The sequence below is a fragment of the Pangasianodon hypophthalmus genome, chromosome 3 (assembly GCF_027358585.1).
Source record: "Pangasianodon hypophthalmus isolate fPanHyp1 chromosome 3, fPanHyp1.pri, whole genome shotgun sequence".
Taxonomy (NCBI): Eukaryota; Metazoa; Chordata; class Actinopteri; order Siluriformes; family Pangasiidae; genus Pangasianodon; species Pangasianodon hypophthalmus.
Window position 1 is genome coordinate 26472683 of NC_069712.1, and position 26569 is coordinate 26499251.

At 37.8% G+C, this 26569-nt stretch overlaps 1 protein-coding gene across 5 annotated transcripts in view; it reads right to left on the reverse strand.

Moving 5' to 3' along the window:
- tmem63ba (transmembrane protein 63Ba) overlaps nucleotides 1–26569 on the reverse strand; it is a 34082-nt gene that overhangs the window by 5626 nt on the left and 1887 nt on the right. For 3 of the 5 annotated variants that reach the window (XM_053232974.1, XM_053232975.1, XM_053232977.1), the window contains 17 exons: nucleotides 9641–9895; nucleotides 7862–7941; nucleotides 7277–7315; nucleotides 6227–6317; nucleotides 5726–5763; nucleotides 5427–5569; nucleotides 5160–5211; nucleotides 4916–5024; nucleotides 4692–4762; nucleotides 3506–3586; nucleotides 3262–3385; nucleotides 2055–2188; nucleotides 1448–1585; nucleotides 1160–1313; nucleotides 860–966; nucleotides 476–562; nucleotides 103–168 (listed from right to left, as the gene is read on the reverse strand). In XM_053232974.1, coding sequence (XP_053088949.1) covers nucleotides 103–168; nucleotides 476–562; nucleotides 860–966; nucleotides 1160–1313; nucleotides 1448–1585; nucleotides 2055–2188; nucleotides 3262–3385; nucleotides 3506–3586; nucleotides 4692–4762; nucleotides 4916–5024; nucleotides 5160–5211; nucleotides 5427–5569; nucleotides 5726–5763; nucleotides 6227–6317; nucleotides 7277–7315; nucleotides 7862–7941; nucleotides 9641–9841 — 1715 coding nt within the window. In that variant the 5' untranslated portion in view covers nucleotides 9842–9895. Of the gene's footprint in view, nucleotides 1–102; nucleotides 169–475; nucleotides 563–859; nucleotides 967–1159; nucleotides 1314–1447; nucleotides 1586–2054; nucleotides 2189–3261; nucleotides 3386–3505; nucleotides 3587–4691; nucleotides 4763–4915; nucleotides 5025–5159; nucleotides 5212–5426; nucleotides 5570–5725; nucleotides 5764–6226; nucleotides 6318–7276; nucleotides 7316–7861; nucleotides 7942–9640; nucleotides 9896–20740; nucleotides 20787–26569 lie in introns of those variants that run through there. The other 2 variants (XM_053232976.1, XM_053232978.1) reach the window with 2 other exon arrangements.

The window sequence follows — 26569 nt, forward strand, 5'->3', positions numbered from 1 at the left end:
GAGCTGTTAATGTTGCAAAATAAAATTAAACTGATAGGGGTATAGTATAATATTCCCAGAATCCCTTAAGGTACAGAAAGGCCTGCTCATGCAATAACTTACTCGAATCTCACTGTAGCGTGAGCCAGGAACTTCTTGTCAAAAAGCCAGCGAAAAAACAAATCCAAACTACATTAGGAAAAGAATGAAGACACAGCATATTACTAAAGTGACAGCACACTTCCTCGTAGTTAAAACACTTTAAATAGCAATGATAAGCCAACTCAAAGTGTTCGCAATAAGGAAAAATGTGCAGCCTTCTTCTACACATCTCCATCTCCATTTACAGGAATTTATATGTCCAGAGAAATCTATTTGATACATTTCAAAATACTGAAAAATATAGAGTATTTAATCCTATACAAGTGTAAGATAGTCCAAAGTTTCCAGCTGTATTTTCCTCCAGTCACAAGAATTTTATGTATTAGAGGTTTACCTGCTGAGGCCCAGAGATGGCAGTAGCAGGACCATAAAGATGAGGAAGGTGTAGCACTTGTGCATAGTGGTTCTGTTCTCCCCAGAACTGTTAGGAAAAAGTCCCAAAATCACCAGAATGAGTGAGTGTCCAAAGTGTGTGTCCAATAAGACATGCAGGAATAATTTTTTTTCAGCTTTGCACAGGTTAATTAGCATCTTTCCTATTTTAAACAACATAAATTAAAATATATAAAATACACAACTGCTAGAAAAATAATCTCCTATATTATGAGTGTCAAAATGCACAGAACTCTTATCCTTTCCTGTGCCTCCTTTATGTGCTCTTCTAATACAGCGCTAGCTGATGTGTGTGAGGAAAGGAAGCAGGGAAGCGAGTGTGTACCGTGTCCAGTGTGCCTCAAAGAAAGCGGAGTAGTACACGATGGTGGGCAGCAGGGCGGAGAAGGACCACAAGAGCAGAGTGGGGAAGAACTGGGTGATTATGGGATTCTGGAAGTCCAGACCAAAGCAGAACACAGTGAAGGGAAGAACAAGGGATGGGGGTGACAAATTAAAAAAATGCATTCAGTTTATTACTTTATAATATCTAACTCGAAGTTTCTAAGTCAAAGTTTCATAAAACACAGCATGCATGTATAGAGTGAGGGCAGTCACACTTGTGTTCAATGCAATACCTACTTACATTCAGGTACTCTACAGGTTTTGTAACGTTGAACTTGTCCATGGTAGATATGATGATGGCAGGAGTGGTGAGAAAGAAGAGCAGGAGAAAGAGTAAACAGTTGATAATTAAGCAGCGGACCCACCAGGATATGCCGCCTATTGACAAGTGCTCCCTGCAGGAGAAATGACAAAATTACTACCTAACCTATGTATACTACTGGCTCATTTGCCAAAAAAAGGCTGTATCGCTGTCTGTGTGGTGATTATGATGGAGGAGAGTCAGACTGCTCCGAACAGAGGCTCTTACCAGTAGACGTTCTGTGGGTCAGGAGCGTAGGTGACTGACCATTTGTGTGTCTGCAGGATGCTGCTGTACGGTGAGGATTTGGGCTCACGTCGACAGTGACAGCCATGAAACTTACACGCATTAAAGTCCTTGAGAATGCTAAGAAGGAAAATTACAATATGTTACATGTTAAGTCTAGTAAACTTTGAAGAAAAAAAAAACAAATTAATAAAAGTGACAAGAGCAAATAAAATTCTACAGTTTTGCTTTTGGTCAAGATTTCCACATGAGAGATAAAAAGTCAATTCAGCAGAAGGCACTAATGCACCATTTATAGCTGATATTGACATGCGTCTTGAGGCCAACATATGGTCAGAAAGCATGCAAAAAAATAAATCAACAGGCGTTACACTGAAATTCCAGTCTACTGGATATGTTCTTGAAACACAAAATGTATCGCTGCAATACAGGGGCACTGTTATCACTATATTTTGGCCAGTTTTTAAAAAACATCTAGATACTGATGATCTCGACGCATGTAAACACTAATGTGAGTCTGTGAAGATATCAATAAACTCCAAGTAACACATTCATAGTACATCCAAAACACACAGCTTCTCAAACCTACAGTGCAGTCATGGCTTCATTCTGGAAGGTGACGAAGGCCATTTCCAGAGGCTTAGTGCTGACCTTCTCTTTCTCCTTCTTATAATCCTCTCTCAGCTTGGACTCCAGCTCAGTGTAGTAGTTCATTGCTTCCCTCTGCTCAACACCATGAATTTTCATTAATACAAGGTCAAAGTCACATACGAAAATACACAGGTATTCGCTGAAGTGATGGCATAAAAATGCTACAGATCGAGATGATCAGACAGATTACCGTTCATTTGCCAGTCACACTCATTAGAAAGAATACATTATCACATAATGTGTTATATTTATTATATAGTGCTACACACAGAAAAAAAAATCCAAGCAGATGAGTAACAGATGATGAAAGATAAATGTATCAGAGGACCAAGTGGTGTAGCGGTAAAATGTGAGGATCTAATGAAGTCCCAAGAGGTGCAAATGAGTTAATCTAATGTGTTTAGGACTTCACGTGGTGAGATTCTCAGCACATTTTCACTAGTGAAATAGCTGCTTTTAATAGACTAACCAAAAACCATGAGGCAAGTGAGAGATTTAAAAAAATAAATAAATAAATAAATACTCACCCAGTCATGCTTTCACTATTGACTAAAATGGCACAAGCCTTTAATTATTTACCTGCCACATCTGTATGATTACAATTATTTACCAGCCACATCTGTGTGATTACAGCTGGGTTAATACTTTGTATAGAGGATTTGACTGTTTTTTTCTGCATTACTCCATTTCATTATACTTTTTCAAACAATGTCGCTGCTGACTGTTTGTTAAGTTTCAATACCTTGTTAAGTCTTCAGCAGGTTGGTTTCTTTCATTAGATTTTCATTAGGCTTCAGTCAGGGGAAATAAATATTCAGGCAAGTTTTGGTTTTGTTATTTTATATACTTCCAGTGCATATATCCACTTCAAATTTACAGACATAATGTCTTTTGATTTTGTACCTATAAATATGAAAAGTATGTACTCATAAGCATAAACAATATATATTAAAAAAAAAAAAAACTACATCACCACAACTGATAGGGGGGAAAAGTATCTATTTGTCCAAGAACATTTTTGCAGCATTTATATCTAGAACTTTATTTATATTTATGTTTGTTTGTTTGTAATTTAAAGCAATGTTAACTACCATGGCTATTTTCATATTATCCAATAAATATCTGTGGCCCTAAAGAGGTCTCACCTGCTCACAGCCCTTTATGACGCAGCAGCAGAGGTGGCCACATGGTTTGGGGTTGATCATTGTATGCACATGTTCCCTGTTAAACAAGTCAGTGTAGAACTTCTTGCTGCGTTCCGTCTTCTTCCTGTGGAGAGCAGCTCAGTAATGATTTTATCACCACTCGGGCTATATAAATAATCACAGCAGCCCACAAGCATGCTTTTAGCTGTTTAAAAGCACAGAGTCGCACATGGTTAATGTTCACCTTTCAGAGTCCAGATACATGAGTCTGGCCACATCATAACAAATGCGTGCTTCCAGCACAACGCAATTTTCATATGCTTGCCTGTGTGTAAAGAGGAGAGAGAAGAGGTGTGGAGAAAAGAGAAGAAAAAGGAGAGAGTGGAAAAGAGAGTTCAATTAGTGACGAATTCTCTGAATCCCTGCAGGAAAATCAATATAAGGACCGGCTTTACAAATTAACTAGTTCAGATGAAAATAATTATAGGAACAAAAACTTGATATCTAATGTCATGTCGACAGCATTATATAAACCTATCTGAGCTAACCAGGTAATCTTTCTACCAACAGTGAAGACTTTACCAGTGCTTGTGAGCAGCCTGATTTACTTTCAAATATATATGTGAATGTTGTGTTGTGTATAGTGTCATCTTCTATATCTAACAATGCTTGGGTAACTAACTAGTTAGGAGAACTAGCTAGCTTTCTATTTATTGTGCATTATACTGTATTTAGATGCATTTCCCCATCTTCTTCCTAATCCGGTCATCTGCTAAATCCCACCCACCAGCCTGCTTTCCCCATCAAACGACTGCTACCAACTGGGGATGGTATGGGCTATCATGTGCTTCCTCCGAGACACATGAAGCTAACACCATGCTGCTCGTGCGGAGTCACAGGGCAGCTAAACACACTCAGAAAAAAGCACTATCTACCCTCTTCCACATACATGAGCTCACAGACACATTATTGGTTACTGCTGCTACACCTGACTGGGGAAAGAGAGCACGTCATCCCTCCCACGCCAAGAACGCCCAGCTTCTGATGACATAGTCAGAATTATAATGTAAATTTTATACATATTTTATTCTATGCTTTTAGAAATGTTATGCTAGATACCACCTGCTTTTCATTTATTTAAAGTGCAATATGTAGTGACTGTATATATCTATTTATGTCTATAGCTTATAAATTATATCATATAACTTCATGTACATGATACCGTTTTATAGTAAATGTGTAACAGACAATCTGGGTCTCACTGCTGACAATTGCAGAAAATGTGTGTGTTCCTGTCTTTGGCTATGACCTTGTATACAGCCAGGAATCAAAGTTACTAAGGCAACCTCACTACTGTGCAGCTAAAATAATATAAAGTGTAAGAGATAAATAATCTCATGTTTGAGTGTCATGAACTTTAGTGGCCTTACTCAAAGTGAAGCTTTATCTGACTCTCTTCTGCAAATTTGTTGATGCCATGAATGAATAAAGTGCGTTTCACCTGTGAAAGGAAAAAAAAAGAAGGAAAAAAAAAAAGCATTTCAAAATTCTTTCAGCTAGAACAATACAAGTTATGAATTATGAAGTACTTAATTTGGAGTGTGCTCTTGATGTAAAAGACCAAGATATTTCAGTAGTACTGTAGCCCTCTCACCAAATCGTCTTCCTTGTAGTGCATCTTGGAGGTGTGTCGCCTCATGCTGTAGACGGTCAGTAACAGATAAAGGAATGCAAAGATAGTGTGCAGCCATAGCAGGTTATTCCTGTGTTAATATAAAGGGGACAGAACTCATACATCAATTTTAATTAAAGTCTATTATTATACACACAAATGATTCATACAATGAACCTCAAATGCTTAAAAAAAATAAATAAATAAAATAAAAAAAGGATTCTACCCAGAGTTTAAGTTGGCTATTGTTGTTCTCCCAAAACTGTATGCATTATGATCTGTGAAGCACAAGAAAAGTAATAATGAGCAATTCCCGAATGCTTGTTTCAGAGCACAGAAATATCTTTAACTAGATCATTAAACTCACATGGCTGCAATTAAACATGTGACATATACTGACTGGAGAAGATACTGGCTGTTTTTAGAACAAAAGACATTATCAGAATTATCGACGAAAATCTCTTTGGGATAGTCCTGTGCACTAATCACTCACCCAGAAGGTCTCCTGAGAAGTTGACAGGCAGGATAATGCCCACTGACAGCACGCCCACCACCACCAGCAGACCTATGATGTGGCGCTGGAACGAAAGGTAGTGCACTGCATCCTCGCCACATTTGTCCCTGATCTCATCATCTCTGTGTGGGGGAAAAAAAGAAGCAGAGATATACTTAGAGTGCTCAGATATACTATCACACAAACAATATTTCAAAAAGCTTTCACACACAACCCACTTATCTCACCCTTCCAGCACTCACAATGACTGAAAGAGAATATAAGTACACAGCACTCACTTGATCCTGAAGATGGCTGTTAGCCAGGAACAGAAACCCTGCACGCAAGACACACAACATTTTTATAGAATGTGTACACACACAAACACGTGACACTGACATGGTATTAGCTTTGCAGTGTGTGTGGTGTTACTATAAGTGTAGCTGTACAATATGGAGTGTATAATTGCTGCTATAGATGACTGTAAGTACAAGGAGGGGGTATCTGATAAACTGCCAACTGAGTGTATAAAGCATATTAGCCATTAAGATATTCCCTGAGTTTCTTTTTTGGTCATGGCTGCACACACTAGTTTACACATTGTGGCCTGCTCCCTGTGGAAAGTGGGAAAGGGAAAGTCAAACAGATATCCGTGACACTAAGCAGAGTAAACCTTTACAAAACATGTAGGTGTGTATTTAAGGCCTGCACAGGGAGTGACATAGTGAGAGGTGTGTGCCAGTGTGTGCTGGTAAAGCGTTGGGTAAACCTGACAAAGCCGATCTAAATAAAACACTTACGCTGTCTCTTTGGTCAAAGTCGATGGAACTGGAAACCGAAGTCAGTCGTTCGTAACGGGAATCGACTGGCGTCTGCAATGCGGAGGCCACGCTGTGTACAAACACAAACCAAACAAACCAGTTTACTCGGTGTACTCTGCATGGACGCAGCATCATCTAATCACATTTCTGTCTGAAAAATGCTGAAGAGGCAGCACACTGGTGGAATAGAGGCTGGTAGTCTCTGGCTGTCATGTAACTAGTATGCTAGACTCAAACTTTAATTATTTTTTTTCCCCTAGGTGTACACAAAATTAAGGATCCACATCAAATATTAAGCACAAAGATTCCACTAGGCCTAGAGAGAAGGTGACATGCAGATGAGAGAGGAAAATTTAGTGATGGTTAGAGACATACAGAGGGAGAGAAATCACCAGTGTTCAGCAGACATGAGTGCACTGCTACTACAAATGTTACACTACATAAGTGCTTGTTTGGGTGTGTGTAAGTGCATGTGCGTGTGAGCAAGAGAGAAAGAGTGAGAGAGAGAGAGCTACATAAAATAAAAAAATATATATGTGAATGAGGTACTGGGTGGACAATACGTGCAAACAAATCCCACCAGTCCAGTTAGGATGGCTTTCTGAACAGAAATGAATCGACTAACTCTATCTATAAAAAGTTTAATTTTTTTCCCGCTAATAACAGAGTTTTACCTCTCCCTGTAAGCAGCCTGCCTCTGAGAGGCATTCTGTGCAATAGTCAAGTCCACAAAATGCATGTTGAGCATCAAATAAACACACATGCATCACTGATTAGTCCATAACAAGATAAAAAAAAAAAGCTCTCCCCCGCTGGAGAAAATGTACAGGAATAATAGGAAATTATGCAATTTTGTGAGAGAAAAATGTTGACAGAGCTATGTTAAAGGAATTCACACCACCTCAGATGGAGAGAGAGAGAGAGAGAGAGTGAGAGAGAAAGTGGAAGGGAAAGAGAGACGGTTAATTCAATGTTGGGAAAAGAGAGCAGGAACTCCTAGGAAATGATGAACGTAAAAACATGACATACTATTCTCGTTCGTCCAGACGCCGGTACCGCTGATCCTGCCTTAAAAAGTTAAAAAAAGAAAGAAAAAAAAAGGAAAAAAAGAAAAGAAATGGGTGTGATGAGATCATGTGATGACAAACTCACTGAGGAAAGAGAAACCCTCTCATGTCAGTGAAAACTTTTTCAACTCCACCGCCACTTAAAGTAGTGATGCTTAACATATTTAATATTACTATAACTGAGAATGTTCTGAGACTGAGACCAGTGCAATTCACTGGAGAAGAATGAACAATGACAGCTACGTGGGTAAACAACATAAAACGTAAATCTGTCAATAAAAGCAGCCGTGAGCTAAAAATCCGGTGGTTTTGTCGTATGGTCATGCTGGAATCAAAATAGGAACTGCTCCTTCTGACGTTAAGGACTGCAATAAATATGATATAGCAGATATATATGGCATGGCATATGTGTGTAACCGCAGATTGTCAAAGTGTGCAGTAAAAAGCTGAAGCTGCAGATGGCAGCTGCTCATCAATACACTTTATGAAGAGGACAGACACAATTAATGCTGAATTAGATGGGTCATTACAGCTTTATTTTTCTTACCTGTCTGCATCTGAGACCAGCGCCAGACGCCCATAATCCCACGCTACTTTCCTCAGGAAAGAGAACACACAAAGTAGCGCCTGGATGAACACAAACACACAAAACTGTAATCCAAAACTACAGTTAACAAAGAGACAATCATATTACAGATACATTACGGATTACAGATAAATTATAGTCTTAACTCTAGACATACTGTCAACTTTCAGTGAAAATAGGCCACAACTTCTAGCCACATAAATGATGAAAAAATTAGGGAGCAAAAAGCTATTCAAACAGTAAAATAGTTTCAAACAGTCTATGATACAGCTACATCCATTTATACTCCTAGATCCTGATTGAATCAAAAAAGAAAATTTATGCTCAAGACAAATGTACATGGTGTATGTGTGTGTATAAGACAGCAAATATGTGTGTGAGAGAGAAAGAGTATGACAGAGACACCCCGCAACGTACCACCAAGTCAAATGTTATGCAGACTTCAAAAAAAGTTCAGCAGGAAATCTCGATAACAGCACTACAATAAAATACACCCGCAAAACAAATTATTTCACTTGTGTTATAACAGTTATAAATAACCTTTCCCTCAGCAGCCTCTCTTCTCGCTCTTGAATTTAAGTAAACAAAAAATACAATCTGTCATGTTTCCAAGAAACCAGAAACCGTAAAGCTATCATGGTTGTATAATTCCTATTTAAATGTGTATCGTGTTGCACATCAATATTAACAAATTTAACAAGCTAAAAATAAGACAGAATATACAAAATTGTATAACAAGCAAACAAATAAATGGCCTGATGAATAGGTATGTAAAAAATAGTATGAAAAAAAAATGAAATTAAAAACAGATTAATTATGACAGGAAAAATGTAACAGAATAAAGAGTTACACAAAAATATGACGTATAACAAGAGAATTTTAAAACTGACTTCAGCTTCCGAGTGCCTTCAGAGAAAAGCATGAGGTCGCAAATTCGATTCTTGGCCATGTGCTTTGAGTGGGAGGGGCATACTCCCTCTCCCCTGTCAGTCACAGCGACACTAGCGAATTGTGGGCGTCTGTGAGCTCATGTATAGAGAAGAGGGCAGAAGGCACTTTCTTCCGAACATGTTATGCGGCACTGTGATGCAAAATGAGCAGCAGTTTAAAAAGATGTGGTTGGCTGCCTTTATGTGATAGTGATAGTGAAGTGACTTGTGGCCAAGTATGGTGACCCATACTAGGAATTTGTGCTCTGCATTTAACCCATCCAAGTGCACACACACAGTAGTGAACACAAACACACACCGTGAACACACACCCGGAGCAGTAGGCAGCCTTTTTTTTTTTTTTGCTGCGGCGCCCGGGGAGCAGTTGGGGGTTCGGTGCCTTGCTCAAGGGTCTCACCTCAGTCGTGGTACTGAGGGTGGGAGAGAGCGCTGGTTATTCACTCCCCCCACCTACAATCCCTGCTGGACCTGAGACTCAAACCCACAACCTTCAGGTTCACCTTCGGGTTGCAAGTCCGACTCTCTATCCATTAGGCCACGACTGCCCCCTTATGTGTCTTGGAGGAATCATGTTAGCATTCACCCTCCTCTGTTAGTATGTATGGTGGGTGGGAATTGGAGGAGGAGCAAATTGGGGAGGAAAAAAACAGAAAAGACTTAATACAAGTTTCACAAAAAAAGAATGAATAAACATAATAGGCGTTATCAGATAATAATAAGTGTTATCAGATATAATAAGTGTTACCAGACATTGTAACCAACTGCAAGCTTCCACAAAGCCGTGACGTACCAGGAAGCACATGAAGTCGAGGGCGAGGACAGTGGGCACTCCTCCGAACGGAAGTCCCTGCAGCACGGTGCTGCGGATTCTCGCCGTATAGCACCATTCCTTGGAGGTGCTGTTTTCCGAGCCTGAGCAGTTTCCCGAGCTTGGGCAGGCCTGACTCTCACCCAACACAGCCATCATCAGCACGAACAACACCAGCATCATGCACAAGTAGCACCTTCACCACAGCTGCATTCTGGATCTGGCCACACACACCACCTGCAGATTACACAGGAAGATAGAGAATGTTAAAAACAACAATAATTACTATTATAGTAGTTAAATAGAAATTTAAAGCAAGAAATGAAAGTTCAAAAATATAACAGCTCTATTGACAAAATAAATAAAGCAGCAAAAACATCCCAAAAATCTAGAGCCACCTCAGTATGCATAAGACAGGAAAGACAGGTTTGGAGATAACATGAGAGATCCTGAGGAACCAGAGAACTGCAAAGCTAATCAGAGAATAGAAAAACAGAAACTGGGCAAAACCGATAATAAAAAAAAAAAAAAAAAACTACCCGGTCAACACAGCTTACTAGTCACCAAGGAAGCATGTGCATTTCTCACTGCGTGTCTCGGTCTCGCAGCCACTTGCTGGAGCACTCCCTCACACCCACAGATTCCAACAAACATCCTTCTCAGAGTCAGGACACTGCGAGTCTCAGGTGTGACTCAGAGATTACGTAATGGTGAGAAAGGAAAAAAAAAAAAAACAACACAAAGGCAGCAGCTGGCAGCTGAGAACTGTTCTATCTTACATGTGGAGATGTGTATGATCTGTAAAGAACAGCCTCACAGCCTCAGACTATTCTCACACACACAGACACACACACACTGAGCACTCTGTGACATCAGCCAAGAAGGAGGCTGAACAATAGACAAACAGAGGTTAGTCAGTTCAGTCTGTCTTTCCCTCACCACCAGTATGTGCATGAAACACACACTTTCAATCATTTGTCCCAATCGGGGTTTGATACATTTGGACTCACATTTCTAAATTAATAAATCAATAAGTCAGCTACTATCACTGATAATCCTAAGAACAGAAATCTGAGCAGCTGTATGAATAATCTACATAGTAAACACTCACAGTATGATTCAATGACAAAAAAAAATAAATAAAGTTGTTGTCACACTGTGAGTAGCAGAAACTTACAGTATGTTGCTCATGCTAATGTAGGATAGAGTTCATCACTCAGTATGAATAATCAGTGCATTCTAAGAACATGTTTTCAAGCACGTTTTTTTTTTTTCCTTCAAATTTTGTTTTGTGTAGCACCAAGTGGGCCTGCATTTGTGTTTCTCTTGGTAGCAGTCCAGGAGCAGCCCGTGTAGCTCATAACAGGGTATGCTGGTTTGGTTGTGACAGAGAACAGTGCATTATAAGACATTTACACTGATAAACATTTGAAGGGTGCAAATTAAGAATATCACACTCGCAGTCACGCTGTTGTACTGAATGGGTGTGATTTGGCAGCAGGCAATGACAGCTGTGCTGATATTCACTACAACAGCATGATTGCATGTGTAATGTTGCTTTTATACAACAGTTCTATAAACAAGAAATTCATATATTAAGAATTGAGCTCAGTCAATGAAAACAGTTCCCAAACAAGCCACAGCTGGATAGAGGGTTGCATGCTGCCTTCCATCAGACTGCCAGATAGCGATTCATCCCTCCGGAGAACATGTTTTCACTGCTCCAGAGTCCAGTGGTGATATGCTTTACTCCACTTCAGCTGACGCCTGGCATTGTGCATCGTGATCTTCGGCTTGTGTGCAGCTGCTCAGTCGTGGAAACCCATTTCATGACGCTTCCAACGCACAGTTCTTGTACTGATATTGATTCCAGAGGCAGCTGAAACTCTTTAGTGAGTGATGCAACAGAGTATAGGTGATTTTTATGTGCTACGCACTTCAGCACGTCAGTGGCTGTGCTGTTGTTGCTCCTATACGCTTCCATTTCACAATAATAGCACTTACAGATAACCGGGGCAGATCTATCAGAACAGAAATTTCACAAACTGACTTGTGGCAAAGGTGGCAAAAGTTCAAATACTAAATGTTTTAAGTAACTGAAATTCAAATGCAATTTTTGAAAGTTAGCAGACAGCATGTATCTCCAGTAACAAAATCATAATTATCTTCCTTACTTTTTATCATGTGTCTGATTAGACTAACAGATGAATAGCACACAGCTACAAGCCAAACCCCAGAAGAGAGCATTTTACATTTACATTTACGGCATTTGGCAGACGCCCTTATCCAGAGTGACTTACAATTATCTCATTTATACACCTGAGCAGTTGAGGGTTAAGGGCCTTGCTCGAGGGCCCAGCAGTGGCTGCTTGGCCATGCTGGGATTTGAACTCTCAACCTTCCGATCAGAAGTCCAACATCTTAACCACTTTTTCAGGGTAAATGGGCGTTTGCTCGTTTTAAGATTCATTCACAGATTAGCTTTACTTGACTTGTGTGTGAGGTCACATGGCATAAGAGGAATAGTGGTGCTCTGCCCAAGTGAAACAAATGCTCTTCTTGAGCTGCATTGAAAAATGAATGAAGAGTGAGATTTTAATACGATTTTTTTTTTTTTTTTACAGGGTCTGTAGTTTGTCCAAATTTAATAAATAAATAAATAAATAAATAAATAAATAAACAAAATTAGTAACAGAATTTTGGGATGTATAATAAGATATTAAGGGGAAAAGCTCAGCAGTTCAAATCTCTTCTATGATGCCAGCCATAGAAGGGGTAGAAGAATTTTGGGCAGGTGGGGGTGGGGGGGTTAGTTGGATTTGGAGGAATTTGGGTTGAACCCACCCTGAAATACTTTCCAGTTCTGAATGCTTATTCAATGAGCTCAGCTCATTATACTGTATATACCCAATATGAACATCATTATAGCACAGATACTGCTAAAATGTTAGGTAATGAATAACACATGACAGATCGGATCTCTCTCTCTCTCTCTTTCTCTCTCAATCAGTCTCTAAAAGCACGTTTTACACAGGAACCGGAAAGCGTAAATTCCTCTGTCCTGAAGAATTTCCTGTGCTGGGAAGCTGACTGTTATAAAGCGCCTACAACCGAGACTCCTTCCCTAAATGTTAAATAGATGTCACCTTAAAAACGTCACCACATCAACGATTACAGGTTTTACTTTGTTAAACAACACTTTTTTTAATCTGTTTATTATTTGTCTTAGATTATGTGGAGTGCCCACTGTACAAGTCCCCATTTATGAGCTGTTACTATAGAAACAATAATAAACTAGAAGGAGCGTATTAATATTAACCTAGCACTCATGTTACAGCAAGAACTTCTGTTTGAGCCATGCTGTTATACAAATACAATACAATGATATACAATCAGATTCGAACAATCAACCAGTGGTGGTATAAAGGAAAATTTTTTTACTGTTTCGCACAGTAATTGAGCTGTAATGATGCTCATAAACGGTGAACAGTCATCACAAGTTTTAGCAACTTATTTTAATCATTTGAATTGTCATAATGGTGTTTTATGGTCACGTTATTAATATGGCGAGATTGGTTGATGGTAGATTAAATGATTAAACAAAAAACTCGTGCCATCATTGCTCCTACTACTGTCTGGCATCCACCCAAAACGCACTAGTGTGTCTTATCAATTTTATTGTACAGATAATGTGGGGTTGATTTTATTTAGGATATTTCCTAATCCCCTGAAATGAATTCCTGGCTATGCCACTGACCTGCATAACCTATTTCTGACTAAACACCATTATTAACATAATACTGATAACACTCAAAATATATATTTATTTTCACTTTTTGTTTGCAAATCTTGTTGAAAAAGACTACAAAAACTGGTCTTTAACTGGTATTAAAATATTATTATTGGTCATCAGTAGGCCAGAGGTTAAGCTGTTAGAAGGATATAGGATTACGAAATGGATCCTATTACAAAGAACCAGGGTACACATGAATTAGTGATGCTTTAATATAGCACTATTTGAAGGAAATGAATAATGGATCGAGTTGGCACTGGCACGAGTTGGAACCTATAAAGATTTTATGATGCTAAAAAAATTCTGATAACTAATAATGTCAGCTGATGTCATTTTATGTGCTTAGTGATTAAACTGACAGAAACAGGTTTACAGGGCTTTAGTAAACCTAATAAAGAAATAACAATTCAATAATTAAAATACAGATAAGCAAATAGAATGTAAACTTTATTTCATCTATTACAATTTTTTTTTTTTCTGTCATGCAGATTATCAAGTGATGTACTTCATTCCTGTATACGCAGTCAGGCAGCTGACACTGCAGATTCACACTAAATAATTAAGAAAAATTGCAGGAAATGAACAATTTTGCTTAATTAATTTGTGCTCTTCATGTCTCCAAACCATATTATTCGCTAATAAATTGTCACTCAACAACAGTGTGATTACGTGATGTCTGAGAAGATGGAGCTTTCACAATGCTTATGAGTTTTATATCAGAATCAGTTGAAACTGAGATGAAGGGTATTTGAAAATGCCCCTAAATTTGTCAAATTTAACCGTCTGTTGCACACACAGCTCTTACAGTTTATCTTTACATCAGTATTTTGTGTCATATCATGTCGACTTTTAATCAAAAGATAAATCTGTCTTTTTTGCAAAACTTGCTTCATGCAAATTTGTAAATGGTGGTTGTGCACATATACAGTGAGGGGAAATAAGTATTCAGACACTGTTTTTTGTTATTTGATATACTTCCTTTTTATACATCCACCTCAAATTTACACACGAAATCTTTTGACTTATACTTTATAATCTTTTGATCTTTTGCACTTATAATTATGAACAAAAAACATATGTATTCATAAGCATAAAAAAAACTAACATGTTAGGGAAAAAAGTATCAGACACTATATATTTGAATATTATACTGTATATGTAAAGGTTACATAAAAATAAATCAACTTCTAGATGAAATTACATAAAAGCACATAAAAGACATTGCTATTGGTTGGGAAGATTTCATGCAACAAGTAGCAATCATGTTGTTAGAAATGGCAAACACTCGAATGGCAAAGCTACAGAGCCACAGCATAGACCTTAAACATCACTGTCAGTACAACGGGTTCATTATTTATATGAAGGTGGAAAGTTCATGGAACCACAACTAATTGTTCTTGGACAGATACGTCACACAGGATTTCACAATGCACTCTAAGAGTAACGATAAGGAAGCGAAGAGAGAAACCAGCAGTCACTGGAAAAGAGTTGCAGGACGACCTGAAAGCAGCAGGAACAACAATAACACAGAGAACAATAAGCAATAAAGCGCACCACAATCATCTCAGTTCCTACAAAATAAACACAGAGATGTGCATCTAAATGCATTTAGACAAATCAGAACTCTTTGGAAACAATGTACTCTGGACAGACCAAAAAAAAAAAAAAAAAAAAACAGAACTTTTTGGCATGAATTCAGCTTGCAATGCTGTAATGAAGAAAAAAATGGCTGCACGCATGATCCCACAGTTAAGTATCATGATAACTGAAACTGAAACTGGGAGCGTCATGATACGGGACCGCTTCTCTTCAAATGGTACTGGGGCATAACACATCATTGAAGGAAACATGAATGGAGCGACGTATCAGGACACGTTAGAGGAGAATTTAATCTCATGGGTCAAGAAACTGAATTCTGGGCGAAGATGAACATTTCAACAAGACAAAAGACCCCAAACAAACATCCAAAATAACCCAAGCCTTGCATGGCCTAACTAATCTCCTGACTTGAATTCCATTGAAAATTTATGGATGATTTGGAATTTGAGTCCTATCAGAGGGATCCTCGTAACCTTGGGGAACTGAAGATGGAGGAATGGGCCAAAACTGAACCACAACGCTGTAAAAACTAATTATTTCTTACTGTAGACATGTAGACAAAGATGTAAATGCCCACTTTTTTGTTCATATTTATAAGTGCAAAGTCAAGACATTATGTGTGTAAATTTGAAGTAGATATATGCACTGCAACTATAGTAATTAAAAACTAAATTGTTCAAAAACATATTTCCCCAAAACCATAAAAAAAAACTGAAATTATAACAAAACAGGTGATTAAGTGCTATAGATAAATACAACTCTTCATGGCGTTTAAGAGCAGCAGCGTGCCATTGACGACCTGCTGTGCTCCTTCTGCTCTTTCCAGTTCTGATCAACAGATCAATAAAGCCTGCTCATTGCAAGCAACCTGCAGAGTAGAGTGACGTGGACCTAAAAATGTTTAGCAGGAGAAAAAAAAAAAACAAGCATGTTTTTGGAGAATTTGTTTTGGAGAAGTTACTCTAAAGTACCATTTGGACGGGATATGATTTCCAGACGTGTGTGTGTTAAGTGATGCTGCTGGAGGATGTGTGTAGTAATTGTGATCGATTCACAGAGGGTAAGTGATCTCTGGATAAATCACAGAAAAGGGAGTGTTTCCATGAATCACGCTGGCATCTCATATCCGATTGTTTTGACCTTTATCATTACCGCTTGTTGCAGGAGGGTTTGTGGCCGCACAGGTTCTGCTTGATCATTAGCAGGTCACATGACCACAACATTAATGTAGGTTATAGCTGTATTAGCAACTTAATCACATACCAAAAAAAAAAACACCCTAGAAGCATTACTTCTCCAAAATATCTCCTGAAATGTTGTTTATATTTTACTGTTCTCTGTTTTAAAAATAGTACATTTCGGTTTTGGTTTGATTTCCACTGAAGTCAGCAGAAAAGAGCGAGTCCTCTTTGTCCACATAAAACGACAGAATATATATATATATATAAATATATATATATATATATATATATATATATATCTATATATATATATATGTAATCCTTCTACAGGATTCTATCAACCTTCTTCATTCACGTGAGCTTTTTCTCCAAGCTACCATATTTATGACCATAACGTATAAAGATACGCAGGTAAGCAATGGCAGAGAATTCAAAAACACCTGAGAAGTGATACCTAGAATAAAAACACTGATCAGCTGTTTTGATCTACACCCAGGAAAGTCCCAGGAAAGTTACAGTGAGGGGAAATGAGAATTCGAGCACTTTTGTTTTTATTTAATATACTTTCTGTGCATATATCCACTTCAAATTTACACACACAATGTCTTTTGACTTTGTACTCATAAATATAAATTAAACAGCAGTATTGCTTTATCAAGCTTTATAAACAAAAACAAAGGTTTGTGGGCTAAAACTGGCCAGTGAATTGTGTAGCCTAGTTTCTGCCTAGATGGTTATCATTAGCTAGCTCTATCTGCAGGCTGATACGCAAATTAAATTTTGTTTCGTCAGTTGTTGTACCAAGCTTCAGGTTATTAAACGTCATCACTAACAAATGAGTATACTTTTAGCACGCTTTCTAGCTACTTCCTAAGCTTACCTTTTCATATAAATCTGTCACAAACAAATTCTTGGATTATTTATTTAACCTAGCTTATATAGCTACAGCCATCTAGCTAAAGTTATCATACACATACAGTGTAACTAGCCAGCCAACTTGTCTGATATAAAGCACTTGTTACAGAGAACAGAAACCAGGTTTTTTGCTTGACTGCTGCTTTTCCGGTCTTTTTTCGCATTCACCACACTTCGGTCAGTACTTCGTGAATCTTTCGGTCATAAATATGGCAGCGCAGTCATACAGTCACATGACACATAAATAGTAAGTCTGAGAAGGATTTTTAGGCGAGTAAAATCCCAGAATTACTCCGGTAATAACTGCATTACCACACCTCCCTGTATAGAGCCAATCCAGCCCAAATATGACTTTAAGCCTCAATCTAACCAAAAACTTAAAGCTATTACTGAATGTAACAATTTGAGAAATTTTGCCCTCTCTCGCAGAGGAAGCTAGTGGAAGAACATTTGATAATGTAGAGAACGAAACTATCGCATCTGTTCGCTTGTGATGTATGTATTTTATTATGTGATCTATTGTTGAATCTGTGTATTTTTTTCAGTCTGCCAAACATTAGGCTCAAGACTAACGGAGTAAATAGCTAAACACTGAGCACAGATGCCCCTGGTGACTTACTTTAGTGCAATATAACCGAGTGTGATACAACACATGCATGTTTGACCGACTAGCTGTGCAAATTCCAGTATAAAAGAATTAAAGCATAGTATAAGAATAATACATATTTGTACTGTGGTAAAGATTTTAGCTATGTCTTATGCTTAGTCTAGACAGAATCCAAACATGCATATACACGACATATTTTGCTCTGAGGTAGCTAAACGTCTTACATATCAACTGCTGAGCTCAAACGCTTTCGATAATACAGAAGGAATGCAGTGCAACACAAGTTCAACTGCCTAAAAGCAAATGAATATTTCAGATAGGACTGTAAAGCAATAATCTAAGTCTCAATGATAAGATTATGAGTTGTTGGCTTCAAGGCTGAATTCATTGGTTTATCTTTAACTAGGCTTACGAGTTTCTATTTCAGTGTGAATGATTCAGTGGCACATGTGCCTGATACGGCAAAAATATACTGAAATATCTGAACACGTTTCAGTATACTGAGGTTGTGTAAAGAGTGGAGCCGTATTATGTGCAAAAAGGTCCAATTTTCCAACATTTAGTGAAGTATCTGAAGTATTTAACAAGGAAAATGAAACAATTGTGTATAGATTTCAGTATCCACTCTGTTCCTGTGTCCTCCACAATTATTGGCACCCTTCATGAAAATGAGCAAATATTAATCTACAAAAACATCCTGGGACTCCACACATACACAAAGATCAGTGCTGCTGAAACAGAAGAATGGGCCTGCAGACTATATTAACCTACATGGACAAGACTGGTTTATCCTGAGAAAAAACAAAGACACTGCCTGCTGTCACAAATATGCTAAGGATGAATCAAACAGAAGCACTACACTATCAGTGTGAATTGAAAAGAAAGAGTTCAATGTTTCGGTACATGCTGTTTATGGTTAAAAAAAAAGGGCACTCTAACACCCACACCCTGTCCTACTGTGAAGACTGGAGGAGGGAATATAGTTGTACGAGCTTGCTTTGCTGCCTCGGGGTCTTGGTGGCTTTAAAACACTACACAAACAATGAATTGCAGTTCTTACAGCAGAATGTCAGGTGTCTCAGCTCAGGAAACACATGACCTCATTGCTACTGAAGTGCTGTAGCACGATCTGAAAGAGGGACTTCCAGCAAAATATGCCAAAAGTGACAAATCCTAAACGTAAAATACACAGGAGTCACTGACACTGCAACATGACCATTATGGAACTCCAGTCAGCTGACTGACCTAACACATCACATAGCACGCGAGCACACTGCTGACTAGTAAAATCTGTGATATGTGATCAACCACAACCAAAAATAAACCTGTTACCCAACAGGCTTGTGCGATTTAACAATTTAATTGTCTCTACATGATCTTACACTTCCACACTATCCGGCGACATTTACTCTGATTATGTTATTATATTGTCCGACCTGCTAACCTGTAAACATTTTGTGTAAGAGTTCCAGTTGTGTAAGATGTAACATCTGAGTATGCTAGTACGAGTTATCATTAACTCCAAAAATTTCATCAAAAGCGTAGTTTTTGCTCCTCAAAAAACAAGAGACAAGCCATTTGGCATATTAATATGGAATGACTTACAGCTGCGCATGTGGTTTGAACTCTCCAATATTAACGGACACTGCCTGGAAGTCCCGCCCCCTTCCCTCCATCTGACACGATTTTGAACAATCTAGCAGGGTGCCCTATTTTTTTTTTCTTTTTTTAATGTCAATGGTAAATGTCAACAGAAAATGTTTTATGTTCATTAGTATGAAATAAAATCTATCAATGTATGTTTGATTTAGCTTTTCAAATTATACATTAGATGCACATATAGTTAACATAATAACTGTATTTACCAAAGCTGAATAAACGGTCAAAAAACTTACGGATTGCAGCTGAAAGAGAAAATGAGGAAGATTTCAAGCTAAAAGATTAAAGAGACCTACAAACGATGTTTAAAATCTAGCACTTTACAAATAACATTAATAGTTACATGATTAGAAAAATATTAGGTATGCTGTTTTTTTTTCTTTTTCTTCTGAATCAATCAGCATTAATTCAAACTATAGGACAGTGAAAATGTCGGCCATGTGAACATTATACTTAGATTTGTAAAAAGATTTAGAAATGTACTGTTATTTTATTTTATTTTACACAGTTTACTGTGCATTCCTGCAGAATCCCGACTACACAGCTGGTAATAACATTACGCCCGTTCCTACTCTCCTTAAATCTAAAATGGTGGAAATGTTCGTTTTGCTCAAATCAGTTCTGGTTGATTAAATTTCATCTGGAGGCGTGCTATTCGCTTCACAGTCAGTAAAGCGTTTCAAATATTGCCCTTCCCGAGCTTTATCAAACAGTTCACGCCCACATAGATCACCTCATGAAGAATAATATGACCTCATTGAGCTTTACAAACGATATACGGTGTTCTGTTGTTAGTCCCATGTCCATATAAAGCTTAACAGCTCAGTGGATCGATCAGCCGTCGATGCTTAACATTAATCCCTGAATCAATGTGTTTAATAACGCAACTGTGACATGTAGTATTCCTGCTTGTGACTTTTTCCGTTGTGGCTATTTAGCTATTATTTTTATTTAAAATAGCATTTAAAGTATGTAGGTTTTAATCATGGAAGTTTAACGTGAGTTCATTCAGCAGTTGTTTTAAATGACAAAATACCTATTTAAACCTATTTTTGAATTCTGATGGAACCATCTCTACACAAGTGGTAAAGCATTTGCAACTAAAGCCAATGGGAAAAACAGAGATTTTAGAAGTGAAAATTTATACTTAGAGATTCAGTGTGGATGAACATTTCAGATTTTTGTGAAACCAAGGTGTGGGTTTCTTTTCAGAAAGCCAAAAAAACGATTCGAACCACTCTGCCTTCTACCGCCAGTTCATTACCTCTGACACAAATTCTTTTTTATAACTGTATATATTGTGAACATGACAATAACCCTTTACTCACCATAAAAATCTACACGGTTAAAGCTTCAGCTGTTTTCTTTCTGTTTGGCGGGTGATGTTTGTATGTGTGTGGGTGGGTTTACTTGGTGAACTGGCTTGCTCTTTGATCCCTGTCAAGTGTACTTTACTTTTCATATTGATTAAGTGGCTCACCGTTTGTCTGCTTCTTATCTGCTGGAGCCCACTACAAGAGACAAATAAAGAGCAAAAGCATTTTGCTTCTCAAATGGATGAATCATCTGGAACAAAGTGCAGAAACATGATCCGGTTACTTTCTATATATGCATCTTATTATTAGAGTTAACTTGATGAAGGCGATGGCTGCCTCCGGATTAAAATCTGTTACAACTCCTTAGAAAAGGAAGAAAAATGTGGAATTAAAGATGTATGTTCTCTTCTGTAATCTACGTTATTACAAATTTAGAAGCTACAGAACACTGCTGCTAGAATTAGTGGTCATATTACACCGAATCAATATTAAATAAAATAAATATTTTACTTTTTTTTTATTAGTCTTGTCGCTCTCGAACAGAATGACGTTTAGATTTGCTCCCAGATCATAAAAAAATGAATGTTATCTCTGATATGAGGAGCCAGCCATAGTAAAACCCTTTAGACACAATAAACACTTTTAAAACAGTTTCATTTTGCTTCTCTCTGAGTTTCTTTGGTTCAACAAACCAGATAGTAAATTAAACTTACCTAGTACATTATGAATAAACTGCACAGTATATACATTTGCTATAATAAAAGTCATAATAATAATAACTCAGAAGCTATCTTTTTATTTTAGTATTTAATAACACTGTCTAATATTGAATTTTCCTTTTCATTCTTTCATTTGTGCTTCCACGTTTATTACTCATGCTATTACAGCTATTAATTTTATTCTTTTTGAGTTGTTGTTTGCCATGTTTTTGTTGTACATACTGTCAACTACTTAGCTGCATATTGCTGCATAAGCTGCATATTGAATGCACAAAATATGTTAAAATTTTTAATTAATTTTTTAAAAATGTACTATCGATACACCAAACCATCTGTTCTGAGATCTCTTTTGCTGTCTTGTGGGAAAACAAATACAAAAGACGAGTGGCTTTGGAGTAATTTCTGCGATTACTTTAGGATTTTTCTGAAGTTGTCTATAAATTCAGTGGTTGCAGTTTTTGAGGATTATTTCCTTAAAAGGGCCATCTCTAAAAGTCCTAAATACACGATGAGGCTCCTTTAAGGCTCCTGGCAATACGACATAAAATGTAAAAAATAAAAAAATACTAAGGATGTCATTAAATAAGCATTAAACAAGAAATAGAAGAAATATACAGTACATGTGGCTAACTACAATTTAATTATAACTAAAAGCTACAAAAAGTCCTAGTTTCAGCCTGATCAGATCAGAAATGTGTTGACAGAAGCAACATTTAAAAGAAAAGAAAAAAAAAAAAAAACACATCAGCACTAATGCTAGAACTTCCCTCTTCCATCTAGTTTCAAAAGGTCCACAGATCAGCGGAGCATAGCACTGCAACACACAGAAGCAGCATGCATATCACGCCTGGTTCAATAAAATACATTAACTTCCTACTAACACGCGTCATTAAGAGGCTTATTAAACCATTTAGGGCTTTTAGTTTTTGAATTGTCCTATTTTTTCATTTATAATGTTGTGAGAATTTATTTGACAAACTTTGTCAGAAACTAATGTCTTTAAGAAATAACTTTTATAAAAACCATGTTAATTACATTAAAAACTCCAGCTTGCTTCCCTTTTTACAGAACTCTGTGTAGATCATCTGTACTGAATCACAGTGCAGCGTCACTCTGCTATTCCTCATTCCTTTCACAGTTAAACTGCAAACAAGCAGAACTGTTCACCTTTTCAACATGTCAACTATTACACTAAAAAAAAAACCTTAGAAAACTAATAATTTTACCTAGCTACCTGTAGTTTTTTAATTCTATTTTTTAATCTTTTCCAAAGCCTTAAAAAAGGAAAAAGCTCAATACTTGCACCCCCCCCCACTATCTCTTTTCACCAAAATAAATAAATAAAACATGCACAAAAAGTAATGATACTAATAAAAAAAAAAGAAAGAAAGAAAATAAAAATGACTAAATAAATAACAATATAATAAATAATTATTAACACACACACACACACACACACACATACATACACACACATATATATATATATATATATATATATATATATATATATATATATATATATATATATATATATATACACATTTCCAAATGAACACAATATCCATATCGAGAGGAGTCGTCATCTTCTCAAAATATGGGTTTCCAAGTCCTGTAAAAGTTTTGGACTGATCTTTTCAATAAATATTTAATTTCTTCTCATTTCAAAAATGATATCTGATCAAACATCCACACTGAAGCGATTTAGAGTATCCTTCTCCTGGCTAATAAAGAGGCAAATGAAATAACTTTTTTTATTGTTTGTCAGTGACACTCTACTCTCCGAGACTCCAAAAATAGCGATTTCAACACGAGGTTGTATGTCTTAAAAGCATCATTTAGTGCTTTAAATATGAATACCCAGCAGTGAAGGACCTTAAATTGTCTAAGACACCTCGATGTAGTTTTCCCTCATGCTCATGCACAAAGCGGATGCTGAGTCACCAGGAGAGAAGTCACTGTAGCTTCTGTGACGGGAGTAAAGGGGAGCTGACGTAAACAGATGAATCATTTTGATTAAAACTTTGGTAGCACTGGCATCAGCTCTACCAAGCACAGTCCTGCCGAACTCGAATCAGCAAGAAGAAAAAAGAAATTCAGAAATCTCTTAACTGAGCTATGCTCATAAATTAAATCTAAGCTGCAACTTGATAGCCGTTCCATCAGTCTTCGATTCCTGATACTATCGTCTCAGGCGGCTCCTGCATTTACAAGTGCAACAGGAGCTTCATCTCTACCGTTCTCTAGCCATTTTCAGTAGAAGAGATTTAGCCACTTACCCGTCTTTCTTAAATTAAAATACAAGATGCCACGCAGACCTCATTTCAGTTGCAACCTTGTTATATGACGAAGTAAAGGCAAAAGCGATGGAGAGAATAAGCAGCGCACAAGTGATTGCCCTGATGAGTCTATACAAAGTATTACATAAGCCACTTTAGGGCTTTGTATTATTCACAGCTTAAGCTCATGGCAGTATAACATCACTATTTTGTACAAGGACATGCTAATTTAATCAAAAGTCTTTTGTTTTGAAATGCAATGCGCGTTACTGAGATCAACCAATCTGAGTAATATATAATTAGAGCTATGTAGATTTAATACATTTCTAAAATGAATAAGTATTACATTTTGGAAATTCAAAAAAGATGTGTATTGTTACACAAACCAGAATATAACCTAATGGGGTTTCATGGAACACCACTCATGATTCAGCACTTCCCCGTGATTCTTATACAGGCTTTCCTTTGTAACACCTCTTTAGCATCACTCAGTCAGTATTTGACTCTTGTTCATACATGTATTTATTTCATCTCTTTGTATAAACAGCTTCCCAGTGCATTTTCACTGGTGCTGCCTCATTTTCCAAAGCCAACATTCAGTGTTGTGTGTGCGTACTCAATTAACTGATGAACTTCTGTTTTACTAATTAAGCCTAATCTTTCCTATGGCATAAAATTGTGAAGTAACCAAAGATATGAGTGATTTGCCTATATAAAGGAACTAGCTGAATTAAAGCAGAAGCAACACTCTGCTTTGAAAGTTGAAAGCTGTGCTCTGACAAAATCTAATCATGTCAAATTTGCCTCGGGGCTTCACTGCAGAGCTGCACCTTGTTTTAACATACAGGACGGAGCTCGGCACCCACCTGGCAGGCACTGACAACTTGATATATGAGCTTCAGTCTTCTAAAACTCAATAAGCTTATGAAAAATGACAAAGTAAGATGTTTCATTTGTTGCATATCCGCCAATGTTGTTATGCAACACAGTTTTAAAAAACGGTTATGTGTAGGAAAGATACTGACTCAATGTCCTCTTAGTTAATGTCCTGAAATACCCACTTGCTCTGACTTCCTACTGTCAGACCAAGGTTACTCAAAGTGGAGTCTGAATTCAGGTTTAATATAGACATTAACCTGTTTGACCGGTCACTTGAAATGAATGTATCTAATCCAAATCTCAATAACTTAAAATCAAATCGTCGCTTCAATAATGTCAACTCGCAACTCGGATAAATAGCAAGAACAATTTTGTTGTTTTGAATATAGTGATGCTGGCGAGACGAATACCTTGTATTGCGACATTTCCGTTTCATATTCGTTATGAGCTGTAGCTCTTATTACACACGGGGGGGGGGGTTTAGCACCAGAGGTAGTAGCATACAGAGCGTGCAGTTTGCGAGTGGGAATCTAACTGCCTCGAAGCATGCTTACTTAATAGTCTTACTTACTTAAAAAAAAAATCCTCTGATATATAGGGCAGCATGATTCCTGACCAATATTAGTGCTTGTTGCAGTTCTCATGTTTGACCACTGCGTAAAATAATAATTCTATGGAAGCTAAGTGGGGCAGTGAGCAGCTAAGGATCCCGCACTCTCACCGCTGCAGCCCGGGTTCGATTCCCCAGTTCGCTATCTCTCAGTGCCAGTCCCAGTCCCAGTCCCAAGCACGGATAAAATCGGAGGTTTGCATCAGGAGGGCTTCCAGCTTAAAAACCTGTGCCAAATCAACATGCGGACCAATGGTCCACTGTGGCGACCCCTAACAGGAGCGGCCGAAAAAAACAACAACAACTTAAATTAAAGCTGCAAGCAGCATTTTCGGGGGCCAAGCACCCAGACTCGGTGAGCCTCACATTCACAGACACGCTACAATTGCTGCCTGGGCAATCACATGAAAGCAGAGCCATAACTTCATGAAAAGGGATTCAAGAGTGTAGTTTGTAGTTTCACTCATGATGTGTATGTTTTGACCACGGACAGTGGTGGAATTCTCTGACTGGAGGAGGAAAGGTCTAGATGAACAAATGGGCAGCAGGGTGACATTGCTGCAGCATTGTTTAGACAGGTGTCACGATGATGTGATCCAAATTTGGAGAACATTGGACAAAATTTGGAGGAGGAGCAGCAAAAATGGCAGTTAGACATAAGCACTTTTGGCATGTTATTGTAACTTTTGACCAGTCATGAAATTTGTTGCATAGGGTCAGGTCCTGGTCCTGGAGATGCCTACCAAGTTTTGTGTCAGTGCGCAAAGTCGTTGCTGAGATACAGCCTCACATTCTGTGTGGCAGCTTTGCCATCAGATTCATTGGCCCATTATGGGCAAATCCTTTGGACTATTCAAAATTCTTTTGATTACTTTTGTGAGGATTACTCTGAAGATGATATGTGCCAAATTTGGTGATGATTAGACAAAAGTTTTAGGAGAAGTAGCAAAAAAAAACTGTTCTTGACAAAATCCAAGATGGTGGAAAATCTACTTGGGTGGAAATTGATGTCATAGAATGCCTCAATCTCATCTCGACCCAGGGAATCCAGGGATGCCTGGCTTTTAAATTTTGGACACACGGTTCAAAAGTTATGTACTATGTACAATAAATGACCATAAATGTACCAAATTATGCCCAAATTTGACCTGATGGTGGCGCTAAAGCACTGGCAACACTTGGCCCAAATTTGGTCAGAATTTTCCTTAGCCCCTCCCCAATCAGTGTGCCAAATTTCATAGCTTTTTACCAGACGATTCTACGGGCTGCCATAGACACCCTAGCCAGAGGAAGAAGAAAACATAGAATAACAATAGGGTGCTTGTGCACCTTCGGTGCTTGGCCCCCTAAATAG